Here is an 8,782-nt window from a genome sequence, read left to right as displayed (position 1 = left end):
GAAATTAAACCAATATAAAAAAAAATTATGAGAATCAATACAAAAGCAATTAACTCACTATAAAAAAATATATCAACTTATTAAAGAAAAATATTACACCTTACAAAAAAAAAAAACTTTGAATAATGGTTTGTATAACTTTTCTTCAATATAATATCCACGGTAAACAAAATAAACATTAAAAAAATTAGTAAAGATTATAAAAAAACTTAATTTTTTGTTAAATAATAAAAATATATGAACTTACCAAATAAAATACTACACTGAAACAAATTAATAATATGAAGGTGGAAATGAAGGCAGAAAATGATCGGTATTTAAAAATAAAGGAAGAATGTGGAAGAAATGAATGGAATTTTCGGGTGTTTGTTGTCTGTAAAGGAAGATGAAATTTTCTTTTGGGTGAAGATGAAATGAAAATTCGGTAATAAAAGGGAAGATGAATTCGGTCTGGGTGAAGATGAAAAAATGAAGGGGAAGACAATTGTTTTAAGGCAGAATGAGGTGGAAGAAGATGTAATTGGGGTCTAACAGACGTATTCTAACTCGCGTCAAGTGTGAATTTTTTAATGCACGAAAAAAAGCATTCGAATGGGGATAAAAAATCGTCCCATTTCTCCCGAATAACTTCAAATCACCCCTTCTTCTCTAATTAAATTTAAAAAGCACCCAAAAATCTAATTAACCCGATAATTTTTCTAACTCGCGTTGCTGTTTTTCGACGTTGATTTGCCCATGATGGCTCTGTAATTCTTTTCACGGTTTTTTCCTAAAAAAAAGTACTACTCATTGCTTGTAATTTTTTTTTTTTCCTAAAAGATAAAGAAAAAAAGCGGTAAAATGGTAGAAAGAATTTATAACCCAAAGGAGAAGCGCGCGAAGGTAGTGAAGGGATCATTTCTTGTTGTTCCGCGGCGAATACCGCCATGACTGCTGCAACAGCAAGCATCAATTCAAACCTCACCCCTCCATCGTCTTCTTCGTATCCCGATGATTTGTTTTCTCAATTCGCCTTTCGAGGTAGTTCTCGTTCCAGATGCCCCTCCAAATCATCTCAACAAAACCCTACGTCCCAGGATTTTACCCAAAACACGACGATTCTCATACCCCAACACTCTCCAATTGCAACTCGTGAGGATCTCCAAGCTTCAGAACCCAAGAATCATCAGAACAAATCCTTATCCCGCGAGATTCCGATTTGCCCTTTTCAGGAGATTCCGATATCATCCCCATCTTCTGATGTGTACGAGCCTCCTATATTAACACTAGAGGATCTTCAGAATGCAAAACCAGCCCTTCAACCGCCAAAAAAGCCTCCACTAGCTCGTAGGATCTTAAATTTTTACCGAGAGTTCGGATTTGATCAAAAAATAGCGCAACCAACTTCGCATTCTGTCCTAAATTCAGAACCAGTTCAAGAAGGGGCCCGTATGGCTTCGCGTTATTTCCAAAACTCAAAATCAACCCAACAAGGAGAACGATTTGTCTCACGATACTTTCAGAAATCGGTGAAGAAACGAGTAGCACATAATGAGGATGAGGATGAGGATGTCAATCTCACAGAGCAGCCAAGTAAAAGATCAAGCAAAAGGAGGAGGAAAGACGTAGACCCCAGCTCCGATAACTCAAAAACAAATCAACATTCAATGGGAAAAGCTTCACGCTCTATTCAGAAGTCAGGAACAGATAAACGAGTGCGGATTGTTTCGCGCTATTTCCAAAATTCAGAAAAGAATATTGAAGTGGATCGAGAGGCTACGAAGCAGATAAATCAGCGTGCCAAATCTGGGAAAAGGGTCCGTAAACCAGTCAATGAAAGGAAACAAAGGGATAAAACAAGTTCTTCGAAACCTCGGACAACTCTTACTGCTGCAGAGTTGTCTTTGGAAGCTTATAGAAGGAAATCGTCAGACGATACATGGAAGCCTCCTCCCTCTGGAATTCGCCTTCTCCAACAGGATCATGCGTACGACCCTTGGCGGGTTCTAGTCATATGTATGCTCCTTAACCGGACATCTGGGCAACAGGTATTTATCAATCCGCTATCCATTTACTTGATCTTGTATGCAATTTCTAATTTCACATTGTATTATATTTCATAATAGCACATGAACTCAATTTGCTTTCATTACAGTTTTGCTACTCCACGACATAAATGAAGTTCAACTATATCTTTGAACCAAATAAACAGGGAAAAACGGATAAGCATCATCTCATTTTAACCTGCTCCGCAACATACTTATGGAGTAAAGCCGACTCTCTCATATACTCATTTCCCTTTCCAAATCACAACATACCGTCAGCTACCTAACTAACTCACATTTCCTGGGTCCAGCGATAATACACGCGCAACACCAAGTAGTAGACCCACCCCTCACTTTGGGAACTGGGTGTCTATCAGTTTATAAAGATTTTTTTTTTCTTTTGCAGAATTTGGAGGGACAGAAACCAAGGATTAATTGAAGAGGATAATAGGCTGAAACTAAATTAGGTCAAACCGCAATTATGTGTGCTACTTCTAGTGAATCTTTGTTATCATTCTTCAAGTGTGATTAACTGAACTGTGATTAACTGAACTCTTATTCTCCTGCTTTCTTGTAAACTCTTAAAGGGAATTCTTTATATTAGTGTTGACTGTTCAAATATCAATGAAAACTTTGTCTTGTGTTTAAAAGGAAATCTGAAAAATTTTGGTCCTACTTCTATGTGAGTAGAAGGTAAAAGTTTTTTATATATATAAATGATACATATGTAAAAATCTGTAATATCATCGTTGATGCACATCTTTGTTCCCTAAAGAGTGAGGTTCCTATACCTGGTATTTGGTCCATGGTTGTGCAAGTCTGTTGGATCTATCATTTTGTTGGTCCTACATGTATTTATGAATGGTGGGGGAACTAAACTCAAATGATATTATTACAACCAAAACTTGGAGCAATGTGATTGCTACATTAACTTTTTGCCATTGCTGGTTTCTTTGCCAACTTGTTAACTCATAATTGATAATTTCATCTCTTTGTTTCCTGATTATGCACCCTTGGTCCTATAGGTTTTGCTTCTTCTTTTTTTTTTTTTTTCCTGAAAACTTCCAATTTGACTCTAAGTGTGATCTGTCATTTTGAAAATTGCAGGCAAAAGAAGTGATACCTAAACTCTTTAAGTTGTGTCCCAATCCAAAGGCTACTTTGGACGTATCACAAGAGCAGATAGAAGATATCATTCGACCTCTTGGTTTACAAAGAAAAAGATCACGAACAATGCAACTTTTATCTGAGATGTATTTAAAAGAAACTTGGAGCCATGTCACCCAGCTTCCTGGTGTTGGCAAGTAATTTAGCTTATCCTTGTACACTTTCTTGTTGATTATTCTATTTCAGTTTTCAGTGCTTATTTTAGTCATGTCCCAAAACTCAAATGAGGAACTTGTCCATCATTAAAGGCTTATGATGGTGGTGAATCACAAACGTCTTCTCACTGACCATGTTTCGCTACTTGTAAATATCTATGCTTATGCTCAATATGTCATGGAAGGGGGAGAGTGTAGTGGTCTCAGATGGCATTAAGTGTTGTTTCCTTTCCTTTTTGTCTCGCAAAATGACTTTTTTTCCACATCTTGACAGACTAACATAGACATTCTTCAAAAACCAAACTAGCCATTTGCACCATCATAATTTTAGCTTTGCTTCTTTGGGAAACATTTTAGTCAACCTTATATTGTTGGAATTAACCACACAAGCATATTGTGGAAGAACTTGCTGTTAAGCCACCCTTTGTAAGAGTGTATAAAGGGCAAGGAAAAAGCGGGAACTCGGCCCCAGAAATAGCCTTAGGAAATTAGTTTGGGCCTAGGGGAGGACACATGCTAATTTAAATTTATGAAATATACAAGTGAATGGTGGGTTAGATTTTGTGTGTGGGTGGGAGGGAAGTTAGCACTCTTTATCAGACTAGCCTAGTGAATGTATCCTGTACTTGTTATCAGTATAAATATTACATTGAAATTGTTTTGTTTCATTCGTTCCAATTTGGCATTCTGAGTATGTTACTATCAAGGAGGAGGAGAATGGTGCAGTAATGGAGAAGGAATTGAGGGAAAGATAGGAATGGTATTAGGATATGATTGGGAATATGATTAGGATTGTAAGGGTAGATTAATAGTTGACAAGAGAATTGGTTATGCTAGTTCGTTATAGATAGTAGGGTGTATAAGAGAGGGTTCAAGTTCTCTAAATTACTTTGTTTATCTTGAAAATTCATCTTTTAGATTTCAATATAGTTTGGTTTTGTTTTGCATTCTGTCAAATTGGTATCAAAACCGTTGGATTCTGATCATGAAGTTAGATGAAAAATATTTTTGAAGAGATTGTGATATTTTTACGTGAAGAAATTAAGGGGGTTCAAAGATCAATTGATGGAGCCAATGTATTCGATGTTTCAATCTATCCAAGATGCTATGCGAGATGCAATTGCACAAACATTCATGGAAATTTGAGAGGACATTGCAGAGGTAAAGGAGGAAAAAGTAGAGACTAAACAAATTGTGGAGGAAGAACATTATGAAAGTCCACGCAGGAACAAAGGAAGAAAAGGAACAAACAAGATGATTGAGTCTAAGAATACGAACTCCTGTCAGATCGTCGGAGGCTATGGAGATGGAGAATCGTGAAACATCGAGGTTGTAAAATGAAGCTAATGCAGAAAACGATAATGAATGAGATCAAACAAAGGAGATGAGACACCAACCTAAACTTTATTGAAGTTTGAAAGCTGTATGTCACAATAAAGGTCGAATGTCTGAAGAGAGATTGACCATTGATGATTTTGAGGGGAAAGGTGAAGTTGTGGAGAGAGTGACACTTCAACTGCCACAAAGTTTGATAGAAATGGCAGACCATCATAACAAAATGGAGAAAATTAAAGAAGAAAAGATTGATAGAAGTCATGGCCAAAGGGGAAGCTTGTTATGGTCGGATAAAATGAGTTATGGTGGAGACATTGATATAAGTTTCAAGAAGAGGCATGCCAAGGGATCAGAATGGGACAGGCATGAATAAATCGTTGACGTAAGTTGTGTAGATTTAAAGTTTGTCGTTTGTTGTGGCATCCATTCTGAGAAGAAAGAAGGTTCATGAATTGATAGGGTTCACTTGCTTGGGCTGAATTCAAAAAAGATTGGTAAGGCACCTTTTATGTCAAAGACAAAAGAAGGGGCTGGTGTTTGGAGTTGGGATACATGTGGAAGATCCTTGGTCAAATCGTTATTCAAACACTTGGCTGCATCCAAAGTCATGGATAAAGAAGTTTATAAAGGACTGTGAAAGTCAAATAGCCCCATGAGAATCAATGTACTCTCTGGGGCTATGATCTTTGAAACTTTAAATTGTTCCTCTATCCTCCAAAGGAAGCTTCCATCTCACTATCTATCTCCTTTTATTTGTCCACTTTGTATGACTGCAAGTGAAGGCCTTGTGCACTTGTTTTTTTTATTGTTATTTTTCGTCGGCGGTTGAAAGAAATGCTTTCAATTTTTATCTTCATCGGGCCTTTGGAGTCTTTCAAAGAAAATTTTACTCAAGTTCTTGTTGGACCTTCAGTGAAGCCTAAGTCTCAATTGCTATGGTCTAATGCTATCAAAGCTTTACTCGCTGAAATTTGGTTTGAGAGAAATCAAAGAGTTTTTCATGATAAATCCCTCCACTGGCTTGATTGTTTTGAAGTTGCAAGGATCAATGCTTTTTCTTGGTGTTCTCTTTCTAAGTTATTTTTCTGTTCAAGGTATATGTTTGAATTGGGGTGCTTTAATTTCTCTGATTAGTTATTGTTCTAGTGCAAGTTAATCTTGAGATTGTACTGTTAATGCTTTCTGTTTGATCTTTTTGTTTCCTTGTATTTTGAGTGTTGGACTCTTTTTCATTATATTAATGAAAAGTTGTATTTCCTTTCAAAAAAGACAAAATAAGGGGTGGTTATACAAAATTGAGCTTTGGGCCAGGTTTGTCTGTTTTACCCAAGAAGAAACTCTAACCACAATAGTACTTGTCCAAAGCCATCTATAACTCTTTGCCAACTGTTGTCCTCTGTGTTTTCATCCTGATCGATGCAGCTTGCCATCGTCTGTCGTATCCTCCACCCCATCGTCAATTGGTAGGACAGTTGGCTTATTGTCGTCCACCACCATCCATTGCTGCCCATCAACACACTACCTTAGCTAGGTTTTATATTTGCAGGGCTAAGTTTCAATAGGATGCCAACCAACCAATTTTGAATATTCTCTTTGTATAGTGACACCTCGAACGAAGACAAGGTGTGTTTTAGGGGCGGGTAATGTGTTAGGTATCTTCTCCTTCTTGCATTCAGAAATGTTCACCAAGTTCCTACAGTCAACAAGTGAACGAAATAGTAAAATATAAAGGAAACTTGAAAGCAGGACAACTCCCGATTCATTTGAGATGTTTCTAGGGACTCCTACAATTTTGATAATCAGCTCCCCTTCACAAAAACCCTACATAAACCCCTTCCCAACCCCATACAACTCTTAACAAATTCATACATTCCACTAACCCGTTGTCGGGGATGAATTCCCCTTTTCTGCTCTTCCTAATAAGTATGCAGAATAGGAGGTCTCACAAGAAAGATACCTTGGATCCTCCCTCTCTTGAAATTTCTCTCAAGCCCTAAATTACTCACCAAAATAATATCTACCCTCCATTCACAATCATGATATTTATGACCAAACTTCTTAACTAATTACTAACATGCCCTTAATACATACTAGCATCCCTATTTCTATCCTAATAGCATTCCTATGAGAGTGATCTCAAGAAAGGAAGTTTTATTTCAATATAGTTGGGTTTTATTTTGATTTCTATAAAAGTGGAACACCTCACATAAACTGCAACGTGAATGCTTGTAGTAGTAGACAGTATTTATAATATTGTGGCAAAGATCGTTTTGTTTTGGTTCACGTTGAGGATACTTTGGGCTTAAATTAGTAGCTTGAGGTAGAAAGGAAGTTCTTGAATGTTAAGTTCTTAATTTAGTAGCTCGAGGTAGACATTTAGCTACTTGAATTACTTATATTATTCTTCTTGTATTACTCATTATTCTATAAATATTATGATATTGGTTTGTTTCTTACGTTTTATTATTGAGCTTAGGATGTTATTTGAGACAGGTATGGAGCTGATGCACATGCGATATTCTGCACCGGATATTGGAATGAAGTAGATCCTAAAGATCACATGCTTAATTATTACTGGGAGTTTCTCCACAGCATCAGACACCTGCTCTGATCTTTTGTGACCGTAGATGGTTTCGTTCGTACGGGAGCGGAAGTTGTGAATTTCAGGGAGTACTTCCCCGTCCTACATATATTTTGGAACGTTCTGACAGTAAGAAATTCTTTTGGGCTATCGGTTTTGTAAATGTTGTTTTATTTTGTTGGGTTGGGACTTGGGAGGTTGGTTGGGAACTATTTAAACTTGTATCGATAACATATATACTAGGAAGGGAAGAAATGGAAATTCTCCTCCAATAGCTAGTTAGGTTAAGACTGTAGCTGAAGCTGTGTACTGTTCGTGGGGGAGCAGCAGGGGATTATGTTACGTCTTGGCTAATCACCATGGGTAAGCTTACCCTTGACTAAGTATTTTGTAACATGACTATATGGCTGTAACCTCACTTTTTAATCAACCAGTTTATGCATATGATGCACGTGGTTCGAAGTTCAACTAGTTTCTGCATGTATTCCATGTGGTTTAAATAGTTTTAAAATATGATTTAGTTATGAACGTAATTCATTGTGTTTGAAGATTTTGAACACCTCATGAAACTTTATATTATTGATATGTATATCTTGAAAGTGAACTATTTATAATGATAATTTTCTTTATCATCACTCAGATTTCTGCAGCATTCTTATTTTTCCGAACTGTGCACCTAATTCACATGGGAATCCAAGATTTTTATAGAGTGAACATCTAAATTATCACATTTATTTTGGTATAATGTAATATGTCTGAAGATATCTGGAGATTCTTGGACATCCTAAGATTCTCATACAAAGAGCATCTCTAGAGCTTTGGATGCCTTTTTGAGATATAAGTTTTATAGATTTTTGTGTTTATCACTGCCATGAGTTCTATCATTGATAGAGAGTGATAGTTTTTCTATATTTGATAATATTTTTAGTTGTCATTTAAAACAATTATCCAATAGTCAAAATTATATTAATTAAAAAAAAATTCAAACTAATCAAAACAATTAGTTATATAAGTTCAAACCATATTAAATTAATTATAAATTACTGATGTTAAGGACATTCTTAGAATATTATATTAATCTAAGACATTCCTGAGTATAAATGTTCAAAAGAAACACAGTCATCAAAGCATTTTTAGATATCTTTAAAAATATTTCAAACATGATTATCTAAATATATAGATTTAAGTATATATAAATTTCGGATATTTATATTCTCAAGAAACAAATGGCAAATGTGGATTTTTTCAAAAAGAAGAAGAAGAAGAAGAAGAAAATCTATGGAATGTGAAGAAAGATGTCAGTTGCTTGCATGCTTATGCTCTTCAATATAGTGTTGATATTTTTTAGTTCTCGAGTTTGTTCTTGGATTTTTTATATACATTTTTTTAGTCCTTAAATTTTTTTAAATTAGGTTGTCTACTAGTCTTGGAGCCTTTAAAAATATGTTTAAAAGGTCCTTTAAGTAATTTTAAAAAATACTTACGTTTTAAAAATATTTTAGAGAGAAGATATAATTTTT

At 35.6% G+C, this 8,782-nt stretch overlaps 1 protein-coding gene across 2 annotated transcripts; it reads left to right on the top strand.

Moving 5' to 3' along the window:
• Nucleotides 1-723: 723 nt before the first annotated feature.
• LOC120081563 (DNA glycosylase superfamily protein) lies at nucleotides 724-7,730 on the top strand. 2 transcript variants are annotated; one of them, XR_016530961.1, is made up of 4 exons: nucleotides 855-2,027; nucleotides 2,431-2,491; nucleotides 3,132-3,328; nucleotides 7,175-7,730. XR_016530961.1 is itself a non-coding variant. In XM_039036562.2 (3 exons), exons 1-3 carry the CDS (start codon nucleotides 927-929, stop codon nucleotides 7,290-7,292), a joined length of 1,416 nt encoding a protein of 471 aa, XP_038892490.1. In that variant the 5' UTR covers nucleotides 724-926; the 3' UTR covers nucleotides 7,293-7,730. The 2 variants fall into 2 exon arrangements, 1 of the variants encoding a protein (XP_038892490.1); XM_039036562.2 differs by lacking the exon at nucleotides 2,431-2,491 and having other exon boundaries at nucleotides 724-2,027.
• Nucleotides 7,731-8,782: the final 1,052 nt, after the last annotated feature.

This window comes from Benincasa hispida, chromosome 7, assembly GCF_027475165.1.
Source record: "Benincasa hispida cultivar pf3 chromosome 7, pf3_genome.v1.1, whole genome shotgun sequence".
Lineage (NCBI taxonomy): Eukaryota > Viridiplantae > Streptophyta > Magnoliopsida > Cucurbitales > Cucurbitaceae > Benincasa > Benincasa hispida.
The sequence above is the reverse complement of the archived record's forward strand: the minus strand, read 5'-3'. Positions and strand labels throughout refer to the sequence as shown.